This window comes from Octopus bimaculoides, chromosome Z (assembly GCF_046866305.1).
Source record: "Octopus bimaculoides isolate indiv1 chromosome Z, ASM4686630v1, whole genome shotgun sequence".
NCBI lineage: Eukaryota > Metazoa > Mollusca > Cephalopoda > Octopoda > Octopodidae > Octopus > Octopus bimaculoides.
In genome coordinates this window covers 34499133-34514769 of record NC_142944.1, presented here as the reverse complement: position 1 = coordinate 34514769, position 15637 = coordinate 34499133, and the positions used below count along the sequence as shown (strand labels likewise).

General features: G+C 34.7%; 1 protein-coding gene across 4 annotated transcripts in view; it reads right to left on the bottom strand.

Annotated features, from left to right (window-relative positions):
• Positions 1-1668: 1668 nt before the first annotated feature.
• Positions 1669-15637, bottom strand: part of LOC106868885 (uncharacterized) — a 28741-nt gene continuing 14772 nt past the window's right edge. For all 4 annotated transcript variants that reach the window (XM_014914337.3, XM_089365174.1, XM_089365175.1 and 1 more), the window contains exons 6-9: positions 12150-12195; positions 9645-9705; positions 4818-4908; positions 1669-1818 (exon numbers count right to left, since the gene is read on the bottom strand). In XM_014914337.3, the coding sequence (XP_014769823.1) occupies positions 1684-1818; positions 4818-4908; positions 9645-9705; positions 12150-12195 (333 nt within the window). In that variant the 3' untranslated portion in view covers positions 1669-1683. The remainder of the gene's footprint in view (positions 1819-4817; positions 4909-9644; positions 9706-12149; positions 12196-15637) is intronic.

Genomic DNA, 15637 nt, shown 5'->3' with positions numbered 1-15637 from the left:
CACCACATTTCTGTACTAGCTCCCTTTCTTTCTTGCACACTATATCCCATTCCTCAGTTTTTCTCTCATCTCATTTGTGCTCCATCATTCATACATACTAATATTACATACCCTGTGAAGCATGCTCACTTCATTTCATTGCATTCAATACATATATATTTTGGTACCAGGCAACAATGCAGTTTTTCAAGAATTCAGAATAATTTCTTCCATCATTATCTGGCTACTCAGAAAGCAGAAACAACCTCCTTCCACTGCTAATTTGGTAAGAAAAATTATCAACTACTTCTGGGTAACCCTTCAAGTATTTGAAAGAATTTGTTTCATGGCTGTTCTGACAGTTAACTATTACTATGTATGAGTTACATACAAAGTCTTTCTTTTCTATCAGCCCACCTATGATTTCATTAAATTTCTTGGGTTCATGGAAGGGAATTTCTACCAAATCCTGTTCTGCATAGTATAGTTTTTCTCTTCCTTGCTAACTAAATTTTTGACTTTAATAATTTTATTGTAAGACCTCTTGATTCTAGGCTTTGCTTCCATGTTTGCAGACATCTTGTCTTAAACTCTTCTTGGTTTAGATAGCTATTAAAAAAGCAGGGAGGACTGAGAACTGGGTCACTGGATACCTTGTTCATCAGCATCTCTACATCTAGCTTTCTTTGCAATCATCAGATTTTAGATTATGGCACTTTACTCAAAGCCTCAACAAATGCTGGGCATAGTAGTCAGCTCTTAACAAAGAACTTTTGTAGTCTCACTACAAGGGTAAGTGTTTTCTACTATAGCTTTAGGCTGACCAAATCCTTGAGTGGATTTGGCAGATGGAAACTGAAAGAAGCTTGTTGATGATATATATATATATATATATATATATATATATATATATATATATATATATATATATATATATATATATATATATATGGGTGTCTTTGTGTCTGTGTTTGTTCCACCACCATCTCTTGACAACTGGTGTTGGTGCATTTACGTTCCCGTAACTTAGTGGTTTGACGAAAGAAACTGACAACAAATACCAAGCTTTAAAAAATAAGTACTGTGGTCGATACATTTGACTTCAAGATGGTACTCCAGCATGGCCACAGTCTAATGACTGAAACAAGATAAAAGATAATTATTTTATCAATTTCCCAAAGGTGATCAAGTAGAGTTGTTAGAATGTAGTAGAAAATAACTTGCAGTATTTGTTGTGGCCCTCTGCTCTAAATCCCACTGAAGTCATCTATGCCTTTCATTATTTCAAAGTTGATAAAATAAAGCACTAGTCCAGGGTATTTCTTCCAACTCTTTATGTTATGAGTTCACAGGTGGTTGACCTAATCTATCATCTGGTCAAAAACAACTACTTGGTTATTGGGAGAATCTTGCAAACTTCAATCTGATGCAAGCATTTAGTACAGGTCTTCCGACTACAGAGAACTTCTGCTTTCACCCAATAGTTTTGGAGGTTTCAAAAATAAATGAAGAGCCTCGGTGCTGGCTTTTTTTCCCCCAACTAAAACACTAAAAAAAGAAGGAAAAAAAAGCAAGCCAACTTTGGAAATTCCCTAAATCCATGTTTCAAAAAACAAAAATTTTCAAATGTAAGAACCATAAAATGAAGATATTAAACTAGTAAAAAACAACAACAAAACAAGTTATAACTAAATTTTAAACTCTTTATAAAGTTTCATACATATGAAAGTTTCCTAGATCAGTTTCTGCTGGTGTTTTGTTCAATAGAATATAGCTTGCTGTGTTAAGGATTTCACTTGTGTCAATTTCTTTCACCCATTCAGAGATGTTGATGTTTGTCTAGAATAGAATACAAGAAAATTTGGTTATAGTTAATAACTAATATATAATGCAAATTATTAATTTTATTAAAATTTAATTCATTCATTTTATATCCAATTTTTCCATCCTAACTTGGGTTAGATGAATACATATTAGTGAAACATTGCTTTACAACTAAATGTATTTTCCTACTGTTAATTCTTACCCATTTTAATTTCTACACACCTTGAATAGTGCAAAGCTACTAGATGATGTACTAACAAAGAAATGATAATAGTGAATACTGACCATAGCTCATGCAATAACAGGATGCAAACACTCTCTCAGATGGACATACCTCCTCCTCATCATTGTTTAATGTCCACCTTCCATGCTGGCATGGGTTGGACAGTTTGACAGGAGCTGGCCAGGCAGAAGACTGCATCAGACTTCTGTGTCTGTTTTGGCATAGTTTTTATGGTTGGATGCCCTTCCTAACACCAACCACCCAGCAGAGTGGACTGAGAGCTTTTTACATTGCTCAAAGACAGACGGGGTCAGATTTGGCACGGTTTTTACATCTGGATGCCTTTCCTTAACACCAACCACTAGGCAGAGCGGACTGAGAACTTTTTACAAGCACATTTATATATATATATATATATATATATATATATATATATATATATATATATATATATAGATAGATAGATAGATAGATAGATAGATAGATAGATAAACATAATTAAGGGATCAGCAACAGTTGCTTCACCACATACCGAAGTTCAGAAATAGCAGCTAAAGTGCACTCCCTAGATAGATAGATAGATAGATAGATAGATGTGTGTTTGTTTTATGTCAAGTTATATGTAAAAAAAATTTACTATTAAACTGAAAGGTTACTCAATACTTTTTAGTAGAGTACTATATTTGTTATACTTTAATAAGAAGAAAGCTGACAGTGGACTTAAGTTTTGGCTTGCTCCTTTTTATCAAGCTCCATCTCTTCCTCTTTCTGTACATGTACACAGAGAGAGTGAGACAGGGAGATGTGCGGTAAGAAGTTTACTTCCCAACCACATGGTTCTGGGTTCAGTCCCACTGCATAGCACCTTTGCCAAGTGTTTTCTACTACAGCCTTGGTTTAACCAAGGACTTGTGAGTGGATCTGGTAGATTGAAATTGAAAGAAGCTATCATATATATATATATATGTATATGTATGCTACTGTCTCCTTGCTTCAACACATGATAGTTGTAAATGATGTACTTTGTTTCCAATATTCTATGAAAACATGTCTGGCCTTGCTTGGAAACAGGTGAGGTTTGTGACAAGAGGCATCTATCTGACCATAGAAAATCTACCTCAACAAATACCATCTGATTCATACAAGTTTGAAAAAATAGATGTTAAAATAATGATAATCATATATATATATATATATATATATATATATATATATATATGTCGCCCCCCCCTGGCACGTGAAAAGACATTTGAGCGAGATCGTTGCCAGTGCCGATGGACTGGCTCCTGTGCAGGTGGCACATAAAATACACCATTTCGAGCGTGGCCGTCGCCAGTACCGCCTGACTGGCCTTCGTGCTGGTAGCACGTAAAACACCCACTACACTCTCGGAGTGGTTGCCGTTAGGAAGGGCATCCAGCTGTAGAAACTCTGCCAAATCAGATTGGAGCCTGGTGTAGCCATCTGGTTTCACCAGTCCTCAGTCAAATCGTCCAACCCATGCTAGCATGGAAAGTGGACGTTAAACAATGATGATGATGATGATATATCTCCTCCTATCCACTTCAGTTTTTGCTCCCCTATACACTCCTAGTTCCTCTGTCCCAACACATTTCTGATCACCTCATAACTTTAGGAGCCTCCTGGACTTGCAGCTCTTACTGATCATTCTCACTCTCTCTCTCTTTCTCCTTAACATGAGTAACCATGTAACTCCTGTACAAGAAGCTGTACCCACCACTGGTTTTGTAGTCTTGCAAACAGCATGGCAACCTTGCTAATGCCAGTGGCACAGAAAAGATATCCAATATACTGTGTAAAGTGGTTGGTATTAGGAAGCGCATCCAACTGTAGAAGCCATATCAAAGCAGACATTACAGCATAATGCAGTCCTTGGACCTACTGAATCCTGTCAAACTATCCATCCCATGCCACAATGGAGCACAAATTTTAAATGACGATATATATATATATATATATATATATATATATATATATATATATATATATATATATATATTATATACATACATAGGCGCAGGAGTGGCTGTGTGGTAAGTAGCTTGCTTACCAACCACATGGTTCCGGGTTCAGTCCTACTGCATGGCACCTTGGGCAAGTGTCTTCTACTATAGCCTCGGGCCGACCAAAGCCTTGTGAGTGGATTTGGTAGACGGAAACTGAAAGAAGCCTGTCGTATATATATATGTATGTGTGTTTGTCCCCCCAACATTGCTTGACAACTGATGCTGGTGTGTTTACATCCCCGTAACTTAGCGGTTCAGCAAAAAGAGACCGATAGAATAAGTACTAGGCTTACAAAGAATAAGTCCTGGGGTCAATTTGCTCGACTAAAGGCGGTGCTCCAGCATGGCCACAGTCAAATGACTGAAACAAGTAAAAGAGTATACATGTACACATACACACACACACACATGCACAATAGGTTTTGTAAAGTTTCCCTTTCTATCGAGACTACAGAAGAAGAAACTTAGCCAGCTGCTGATGCACAATGGGACTGAACCTGAAACCATGTGGCTGAATAGCAAACTTCTTAACCACACAGCCATGCTTGCACCTATGGCATTTTTTTCAATTGCATTAACCTACTTTATTCAATAAATTCAGTATCTTATTTTAAGTACATTACCAGTAATTTTTCAGTATCAATCATACTTTTATAGAAATGTCTACTTGTGAAAATTGCTATTCTAATCTAGCCTGTAACAATGCCACCCCCAACAAAAAAACAAAACAAAAAACAATGAGGTGGAGTGGAATTCAGAATTACCTTTAAATTCTTTAATGAATCTTCAATACTTGGGAGTGTGATCAACACAACACGTCTCTTTTGTAAATGTGAATGGAGGAAGTTCCAAATTCTGCAAAATATTGAAGATATTAAATGTTGCAAAAAAATAAAGAAAGAAAAACTCTAAAGTATAAACTAATATGATATTAACTAACAAGTGTATTCTTTATCAGGTAAAATTTAACCCTTTACAATTCAGATTATTTTGTCAAATGTAATGCATATTTATTCATATTGTTTTCAATTAATCATGCATTATCTCATAGCATCAAGATTTCAATGATGTGACTTTAGTTTTAGCATGACAATGTAAGGTAGGTGTGTGAGGCCAAAATGATGAAAGAGCCAACATTGGCAAAATTTGAGCTCAGAATGTAAAGATAGATGAAATGTCACTAAGCATTTTGCCCAGCATGCTAACAATTCTGCCAGCTTAAACAACAATAATAATGATAATAATAATAATAATAATAATATCAGAAAAAAAATAGATCAGCTTCAATAGAACATTGTTTGAGACAGACCAGAGGAGACTTTATTACCAAATAAATAATGTAGAAGAAGCTACTAAAGACGAAAAGTCTAACACGTAAGAAGCTAGAAAGTTTTGGAGTGATATTTAAGATAAGGCAGTTAATCATAATGAGGATGTGGCCTGGTTAAAGAAAGTGAGGGAAGAAGTAGTTAGTGAGAAGCAGCCAGATCTAAATCTAACTAGTACATTAATGACTAAAGAGTTAATAAGAATGCCAAATTTGAATGGCCTAAGACCAGATTTAGTTCAAAAGTATTGGTTAAAAGAATTTAGAAACTTAATCTAGTGAAGGTTGTAAATACTTGAGCCATAGCGTTACTTTGATATTCAGCAGCTTTTGTAGATTGGATAAAATCTGTATTATCAAATCTAGACAGAAGAATTAGGAAGGGGTTCAATATGAATGGAGGACTTCATCCTAGAGCAGGAGTAGCAAGGCTGTATTTACCTAGAAAGGAAGGTGGTAGAGATGTAATACTAGTAGAAGACTATGTGGAGTTAGCTAGAGCAGATATAGCCTCTTATGTAAGTAATAGTGAAGAAATTTTATCAAGTGTTGCTAGTGTAACAGTAGCATATAGGGAAATCAAAAAGTCAAATGTAATTAAAAACTAGAAAAAAGAAGTAAAATTATCTGATTAGCAAGAGAAGACTTTGCATGGTAGATTTCCAAAGATAGTTTCAGAAAATAGTAATAGTGAGACATGGTTATGGTTGCAGACAGGAGGTTAAAAAGAGAGATTGAAAGTTGTAGCAGCACAGTACCAGGCATTGAAGACTAACTGGATAAAAGCCAAGATAGAAAAAAATCAAGTTGACTCCCAAATGTAGATTATGTAAATCAAAGGAAAATGTTACTTGTAGTTAGTGAATATAATATGCTGGCACAGAAGGAATACAAGAAAAGAGATGACAACCTAGGGAGAATGATCCACTGGGAGTTACGTAGAAAGCAAGAATTTAATCATACTGATAAGTGATGTGAACATGAACCTAATAAAGTGCTAGAAAGTAAGAAGTGGGATTTTAACAGTCAGATTGTCAAATAGAAACTAGGAAGCCTGATTAATAGGTGTAGATTTTGAGAACAGAAAATACCAGGGAATTGACTTTAGTTTCAAATGATGAGAAAGTCGATATGAGAGGTATAGAGCAAATAGCAAAATATCAGGACCTAGCCCTTGAGTTACAAAGGCTATGGAAAGTGCAGGTAAAATGTATCTCTGTAGTTATCAGTGCATTAGGAACTTTCCCTAAAGATTTGAATAGATAGTTAGAGGAAATAGTCATAAAACTTAGTTTAGTGCAGCACCTGAAAACAGTATTATTAGAGAGAGCTAGGATATTTAGGAATGTTCTTGGCATCTAAGGTTACTTGGTGTAATCTGATGTTAAGAATTTTTTCCAACAGTCTAATTTGTTGAGCATAAATGAAATAATAATAATCCTTTCTATTATAGACACAGGCCTGGAATTTTGAGGGAAGGGTTAGTTGATTACATCAACTCCAATGCTTGACAAGTACCGTAAAAAACCATGTAATTTCACCTGTGTAATTTACGCAGGTGATTTTCAGGATAAAAATTGTTAAAAAAGCTTCTACTTGTGTAAAATTTGCACCCAAAAGTTTTCAGAATTGCCAATATGGCCAGGGAGAAAAGGTTTTCAGTTTAGTTGTATTAAGCATAATTTCACTTACTTATGATTAGATTTTATTAAATTTTTATTAAATAAGAATAATTTCTGTTTAACATGTATCATATTGAAAGCTATTAAATTACAAAGTGTTTTGTGTTGTTTATAATAAACTTTATTTTACATTTCTTGCCCGCAAAAGATTATGTCTGATCTTTAGCATACTGCTGTACGTCTTCTCAAATCACGATCACAGGAAAAGTTGTTGATAATTCTTAGCAACAAAAACAAAGCTGATAAATATGCACAAGTGTTGCAAAATAAGTTTAATTACCAATAAACATCAGCTTGGATGACACTTTACTCAACCGACAGAGGAAGGTGACCAATCAAACTGATTATGTAAACAGAATTGTGATTGGTTGAAATTGTCTTGTTGGAACCTTTGGTATGAAGTATCGAAATTTTAATCCCTTTCACACTTATAAAATGTCAAGCAAACTTAAAAATTTGTCATTACCATTTTAGCCAGGAGACCAAACTGATAGTTTGGTAACCTGCTAACATAAACATTAAAAACTGAAAGGAAAAAATAAACAGCTTAGCAAGTTTAACTCAGTGTTTATTGAGCAAAAGGGGTGTGAAATTTATGAAGTGACTTGTTAGAATATACACGTCTGTGAGGAGACATAAACAAGAATAGCAAAAATCTACTACACTAAAAGAACAGGTAATACATGTATTACAAGTGTTCTATGAAGGGAGCACAAGATTGCTGCATAATTCAACATGAATGTGAAACAACATTAAACAGCATATAAGGTAAATGTAGGTTTCTGTTGGAACGCTAAGTCATATTCACTTAGTGAGTTTACATGCGCAAGGATGAATTATGATGTTGTTGTCAGCATTAGATGAAATTAAGAGCTAGTAGTGATGATGTCAGTGGTGATGAATTTCATTGTCCTAATGTGGAAAAAGCAAGCATTAGCTTCCTGGAGGCAAATGCAAGCTAGACTTCTTAAGTGGACAAACACTGATCTATTTAAGGAAATTGGGGTCCATTGTGATAGGTAGAAATTCTAAGCAATGTAAAATATGGCCTGGACCATGATTACCAGCATGAATGTCAAACTTCAAAAAGTTGTTAACCATTTAATGGTTTCAATAAATTTATACAGAAAAAGTTAGCATTATACCATCCAGCGTAAATAAAAGTCAACTTCATTATACTTTTTTCTGTAAAAACCTATTCTGATATTAAATGAGTCAACTTCCCATACAAATGTTTACATTTGTATGTCATTTTTCAACAAAAAAAAATTCTGGAAACGATCTACTTATGTAATTTACACACTCCCTAAAGAGTATTTTTGTTTTTGCAAAAAAATGTACATAAATTACATGGGTTTTTTATGATACTTATTTTAATGTCCCTGAAAGGATGATAAAGTCAACCATAGCAGAATTTGAACTCAGAATGTAAGGATGGACAAAATATCACTAAGCATTTTGCCCAGCATGCTAACAATTCTACCAGTTCACTATACTAATAATAATCCTTTCTGTTAGAGGCACAAGGCCTGAAATTGTGGGGGAGGGGCTAGTCGAATACATGAACCCCAGTGCATAACTGGTACTTATTTCATTAACCCTGAAAGGATGAAAGGCAAAGTCGACCTTGGCAGAACTTGAATTCAGATTGTAAGGACAGACGATTAATAATAATAACAATGGTTTCAAATCTTGGCACAGGACTAATAATTTTTAAGGGAAAGGGGGAAAGCCATTTATATTGAACTCAGTATTTGACTGGTACTTTTTTATCGATTCCAAAAGGATGAGAGTCAAAGTTGACCGTGGTGGAATTTGAACCCAGAACATAAAGATGGACAACATGCTGCTAAGTATTTTGTCTGATGCACTAGTGTCTCTGCCAAGGCACAATAAGCATAAGATCAGACATACATTTTTGGAGGAGGAAACAATCAATTATATCAACTTCAATACATGACTGGTACTTTATTTTATTGATCACTGATGGATGAATAGCAACTTTGAAGAACTGAAAATGTCTTTTTGTGCTTTAATATAAATTTATTTGCTGAAGCAATTATATTTTCTTTCATTTCAAACCTTTAGAGTATTGGTAGTAAAATATTTAACATAGTATGCCAGGTTTCAAACAACACTTCCTTTTGGCTTAATAACCTTAGAGATGATACGTAGCATTAGGGCCCAACACTTTATTTTTAACCCATTGCTTGTCATATTTCCCTGGTATCTGTACATCATATATGATACACATTCCAAAATTTTTTTCAACCATCAGAGTAACCCAGGACTTTTGAAAAGAAAGCTTTATACAACTCAGACTGTATGAAACAAAGACTAATTAAAAGTCTGAAAATAAGCATGACCATTTGGAACAAACTTATGAAAATGATTTGGACAAAGGTTTAAGATGTTGTGAGATAACAGCAAATGGTTGGAATGAAACAAATGGCTCTTGTAGTCAAAACTAGGCTACTGGGGAGGAATTAGTAACAATTAACACACATTACAAAATCATTTACATAACTGGACTTTACTTTCATGAGAAAATTCTGTTTACAAATGAAATTAGAAATACTTACAAAACCTGCATATTTAGTGGCATGAAGAACTCAAAGACATTGTTTAAAATGATTATATCAACTGAAAAATAAATAGACTTTATATATATGTGTGTGTGTGTTAGGCAATGAGCAAAAAAATTAAGGACAACACAAGAAGAACAAGTTTTAACAAATGTTGAACTAGTTTAATGCTCAAAAAGGAGGGGAAGAGTCTTGATGCTTCGAGCACTAGTCCTTCATCAGGAAAAAAAAAAAAGAATAAATAAAGGTAATGGGGAAAATTTAAAGAAAGAGAAAAGGCGGTCAGAGGTCAGGCATATTGGGAGGAAGGCAAGGAGAGAGACAATGGAGAAGAAAAAAAGGTGAGGTGGTCATGAGAGATAGGGAGCAATAAAGAAAGGAGAGAAGAGGTGCATGTAATTGTTAAAAATATACATTAGGCAATGAGTAATGACACACACGTCAAGTTACAAAAAAACACTTTTACATTTAACTAGGAGGTTACTCAATACTATTTGTAGACTACATAGTCTTTTACTCTTTTACTTGTTTCAGTCATTTGACTGTGGCCATGCTGGAGCACCACCTTTAGTCGAGCAAATCGACCCTAGGACTTATTCTTTGTAAGCCTAGTACTTATTCTATTGGTCTCTTTTGCAGAACCGCTAAGTTACGGGGACTTAAACACACCACCATCGGTTGTCAAGCAATGTTGGGGGACAAACACAGACACACACATACATATATATATAATGCAAGAGAGTTAGGGGTTGAGAGTTCAACCCACTAAGGGATAGTATCTATCCGGTATACTGCCGGGAGGGTACCCAATTATTGCTACACTAGTGTTATACCAAGTGCAATCAATGGGAGCGGGTAAAAGTGGAGGTTTTACCCCAAATTTGTATATCAATTAGAAAATGGAGGATAATATGCTGAACCCAACTACTTGCAGACAGTGTATCCCATTGAATTCATTAATTTAATTCATAGCTAAAGTGACAAAAAAGGAAAAAAACCCAAAGTACAGGTGTTTATGACAAACCATGTTATTTTGCCAACCGAGTTTACAGATAGAAGTACAAAGTACATAAGAAATTAGAGAATGAACAGAAGTTTAATCTTACAGCTGTTTTGGCCTAGCTTTAGCATGCCCCATTCTATCCGAATAGTTCTTGCCGGAGTGATTATCGGATGACATGTTGAAATGGGGTTACATGCCCAAACCGCTAGGCCTCTTCAGAGATTCACAAAGGGTAATTTTAATTTTTATTTAAATTTTATTTTTTATTTTTATTTCTATCTTATTTTTGCTATTGTTTTGGTTTTGTCTCTACTACACCTCTGTTTTTACCTCTTGCTCTATATTTGTCTGAAATCCTTTGTGAATCTCTGAAGAGGCCTAGCGGTTCATGCATGTAACTCCATTTCAACATGTCATCCGATAATCACTCAGGCCGAAAGCTAGGCCGAAACAGCTGTAAGATTAAACTTCTGTTCATTCTCTAATTTCTTATGTACTTTGTACTTCTATATGTAAACCTGGTTGGCAAAATAACATGGTTTGTCATAAACACCTGTACTTTGGTTTTTTTTCCTTTTTTGTTACTTTAGCTATGAATTAAATTAATGAATTCAACGGGATACACTGTCTGCAAGTAATTGGGTTCAGCATATTATCCTCCATTTTCTAATTGATATATATATATATATATATATATATATATATATATATACGACGGGCTTCTATCAGTTTCCGTCTACCAAATCCACTCACAAGGCTTTGGTCGGCCCAAGGTGCCACACAGTGGGACTGAACCCGGAACCATGTGGTTTGTAAGTAAGCTACTTACCACACAGCCACTCCTATGCCTATTTATTATATTTTTACATCAAGAGTAGTGACAGGGACTTCAAAGTTTCAGTCCATCTGAAAAAGGCTAGCAGGCCCAAACTTCAAAGTCACTGTGACTACTCTTGTAAGAATATAATAAATGTAAATAGAGGGAGGGAAGGAGAGAGGAGAAACAGCACAAAACAAGCAAACAGACACAGACAAAACAACTGGAAAATGTACAACAAAGACATGAATGGGATGAATATGTTCTGTTGGAAGTGTAATGTTAAGGTGTACATGTGAAAAACAGAGCACAAATGATTTGAGAGAAAAACTAGGTATAAATAGGAATCAGATGTGGAATATAAGCAAGGAAACTGCATTAACAGAAACATATGATGTGTATGTAGAATGGCAGTCAGGTAAAGAATTGATTAGGATACCTGTGTGGAAGAAACTTGCAGAAGAGAAACTCCTAGAAAGATATATGAGAGAAGAAAGCAAAGTTGAAATCAAGAGGGTCTGTCTTATGAAGAAGAAGATGACAAAGGACATGCAAACATAAAAAAGAAAAGAAAAAAACAGATTTAGAATGATTATGAAAGTGGTGGTGATATTGATTACAACATACACAAAAATGAAAAAAGAAATTCATCAAACAAGGAAAAAAAAGATATTTACTATACCTTTTTGTAAAAGGTCACTTCTGTTTAGAATATTTCCGTGATAAATCTGTTAACAGCAAATATAATGAGAAATGAGAAAGCAATGAAAATATCTTGTTTTACATTATAACAATGTTTATATGGGAGAAAAAAATCAATATGCATAGCATTAATCCTTTCATTATTATATTCCTAACCAAAATACGTCCCTTGTGTGCGGGAATTAAATTCTAACAATCGTGAATTCAAACTGGTTTCATAAAACAGCTAACTTTTTTTTATTTGACAAATGTGATTTTTGGAACACAGTTTACCAAAAGGTTCTTAACCAAATCTATTGCATAACTCTTGCCTTAAAGTGAATTAAATTACTGGCAAATTCAACTAAATGTAAAATCATTTCAATTTTGTTTAAACATCACTACAGAAAATGTAACATTATCTAATATTCAATTGGGTATACAACAAAATTTAAACATAGAATGTTTAATAGGTGTAAAGTAGAATGAAATACACCTATCATCAACAAAATGAAATAAACTCATATGCATAGTTAAATACACAAAAACATGTATAATAATGATTCACAAAACAAACGGATCAAAATTTGTCACTCACCTTATAGGTAAGTTAAACTTACGGGCAAACAGTAAATAAAAGCAAAGTAAATTTGAAAAGAAACATATTTATAAACATCCTATCATACCATATATATATATATATATATATATATATATATACTAGCTGGTGTACCCAGTAATTCCCGGGGATAAAGATGTTGTATTGAAACGCCTTATTACTCTGATATAAGAAAATAATTTTGTTATAACTGCCACAAAAGGTGTATTTTCCATCGCGAAAAAGTACAAAAAACTGTCAACTGGAGGAGAGAGAGATTGTTGGAGGTTGGCGAGCGAGGTTTTTGGAGGTTGTTGAGAGAGAAAGATTGTCAGAGATTGGTGAGAGAGGTTGTTGGAGGTTGGCAAGCAGCAAAGACATTATTCTGCTTAGTGAAGGCATCTGGGAAATGTATAACTGCTGTCATTCACAGAAAAAAACTATTGTTTTACTGTGAGAAAAACACTGTTGAAGTGGTAAGTGAAATTTGGCAATCGAGGATCGAATCCATGCTATGCCTGCATGAAGCCCCTACAAATACATTGTGGAATAAAAAATTTATCTACTGTCATGGAAAAAGTGTAACTGTAAAAATGTAGAATTATCAGAGTAATGGGCATTCAAAAAAGTATGTATGTATAGAAATGTATGAATGAAGTCTTTAAGGTTTAAGATTCAAATCAAGGAAGTGCAATAATAATGTTTAGCAGTTCAAAACTGTGAGTAGTGAAATGCAGAATTAGGTCAGCTGATCATGAGAATCAAATATCGATCGCTTCACTAAAATCTGCAGGTGGTATGGGTTATTTCCCTTGGGTTGCTTAAATAAAATATTAGTAATATGGAAGTAATATTAGTAATATTATCGATTTTTTTCAACAATCTAAGTATCTCATGAGGTTTCCAGACATGAGTTCTGCTCATGTCAAATCAAGCATAAAAGTGATATTGTCTGCAAAAATTAGAAATAGGACACACAAAAAAATCAATATTCAAAGTAATCAAACATAAGCAATAAAATGGATTATTTCCCTTGAGTGTTTAAAAAAAAATATTGTACAGATTCTATGGATTATTTCCCTTGGGTGATTAAATAAAAAAAAATAGTTATATGAAGTAGATATAAAGATCCCTTCCAGGGGCCATATCGATTTTTTTTCAACGAGGTTTCCAGACATGAGTTCTACTCACATGTCAAGTTTCAGGAAAATCAATAAAATGATGTAGGAGGAGTTAGCTAACAATGCCACAAACAAACACACACCGATTTTCCACATATGTAGTAGATATATATATCATCATCATTGTTTCAATTGACTGTCCACTGGGAGTAATCCTTTTTTCAAAGAAGACATTCAACAACCTTTTGTAACACCAGATGTTTTCTAATTTATGGAGATTGACTGAATTTAAAGCCTGCTTCTAGCAGGCTTTAGCTTTTCTCTTAACAGTTATTTTTGTGGACGAAAAACCTGCCATCAACTACGTTGTTACATTTGCTCAGAACTTCAAGTGACTGCATCACTTTCAGGCCCCTCCTGATTTTGTATATAGCATAAATGCTTTAACAATATGCATATTTACTATATATATGAAACCAGGTACTGCCACCATTATGCAGTCTACCAAATGGGTAATAGTTCATTTGATTCAGTTGATCTACACCACCCATGTACCTGTTATAATCGAGGTTCACAAATGGGATGCCATTTTTGTCTGTGTGGTTGTGCACAAGTAGATAGAAAATTGATTTGACTCTTATCTCTGTATGTGGCCACTAGCAAATTTCCTTTTTGCCATTGGATTATTTCATCTCCTTTTAATTTTAGCTTCATTTTTTTTTTTATATCCAATGGCATCCCTTTCCAACTTGCAGCTTCTAAATCTGCTGCAAGTTTGACCAAACTAGAAAATAGGTAAAAAAAAATAACATACAGCCCAAGCTGTTGTCTGGAAGCAATAAAATCCAGACTACATCAAACAGTAGACCATGTTGGCTTGCATTTTATCTCTTTTCCCTGCATCAAAATCAAACCCACAGAAGTACCCAGTATTTGCTTCACAAATCTTCCAAACTTTGATCCCCCATTTTGTAGACTTTCTGAATATATAGTGTTGGAAATGTACTAAACCTTTATAGCCCACCATATCCTCATTGGCAGAGAGGCATCCCCCTTGTTTTTGTAGAATGTTTTATATGCATTTTGAATGCTGTCAATGAGAGGGTCTTATTTTAAAAAAGGATTGATGTTTGGTTCTCCATCTATTGATGTACTTCTAGTGTCTCTTCTTACATGCACTGTGATAATTTTAAAAATTAGTTCCTCATCATAATACTGGAAACGTACTGGTCTCCAAAAGGTTCATCACTGCTCCAGTGGTTTGCAATTCTAGGAAACTCTATTTCCATCATCACCACCACCACCATTTAATGTCCATTTTCCATGCTGGCATGAATTGGACAGTTTTACCAGAGTCAGCAGGCTGGAGAACTGCACCAGGTTCCAGTCAGTTTTGGCTTGGTTTCTATGGCTGGATGCCATTCTTAATGCCAACCACTTTACATAGTGTGCTGGATACTTAGCATGTGGCCTGACACGGGTACTTTGTACATGGACTGGCACAGGTACTCTTCACATGGTGCCAACACAGGTAGGTTTTTTTTGCAACACTGACATGGGTAAATTTTACGTGGTACTGGCATGGGTGCTTTTGATATGGCACCAACAAGGGGCTCTTGCAAGGCAAACACTCCTTCAGCTGCAAGGGGAGTATTAACAATTCTGATGTGGTGGACAAGTCTTCTTGAGTATATCAAGGTACCAGATATCTCAGTCTTTTGCCATCTCCTTCATATGACTCAGTGTCCTGAGATCAGCTTTCAGTGCTTT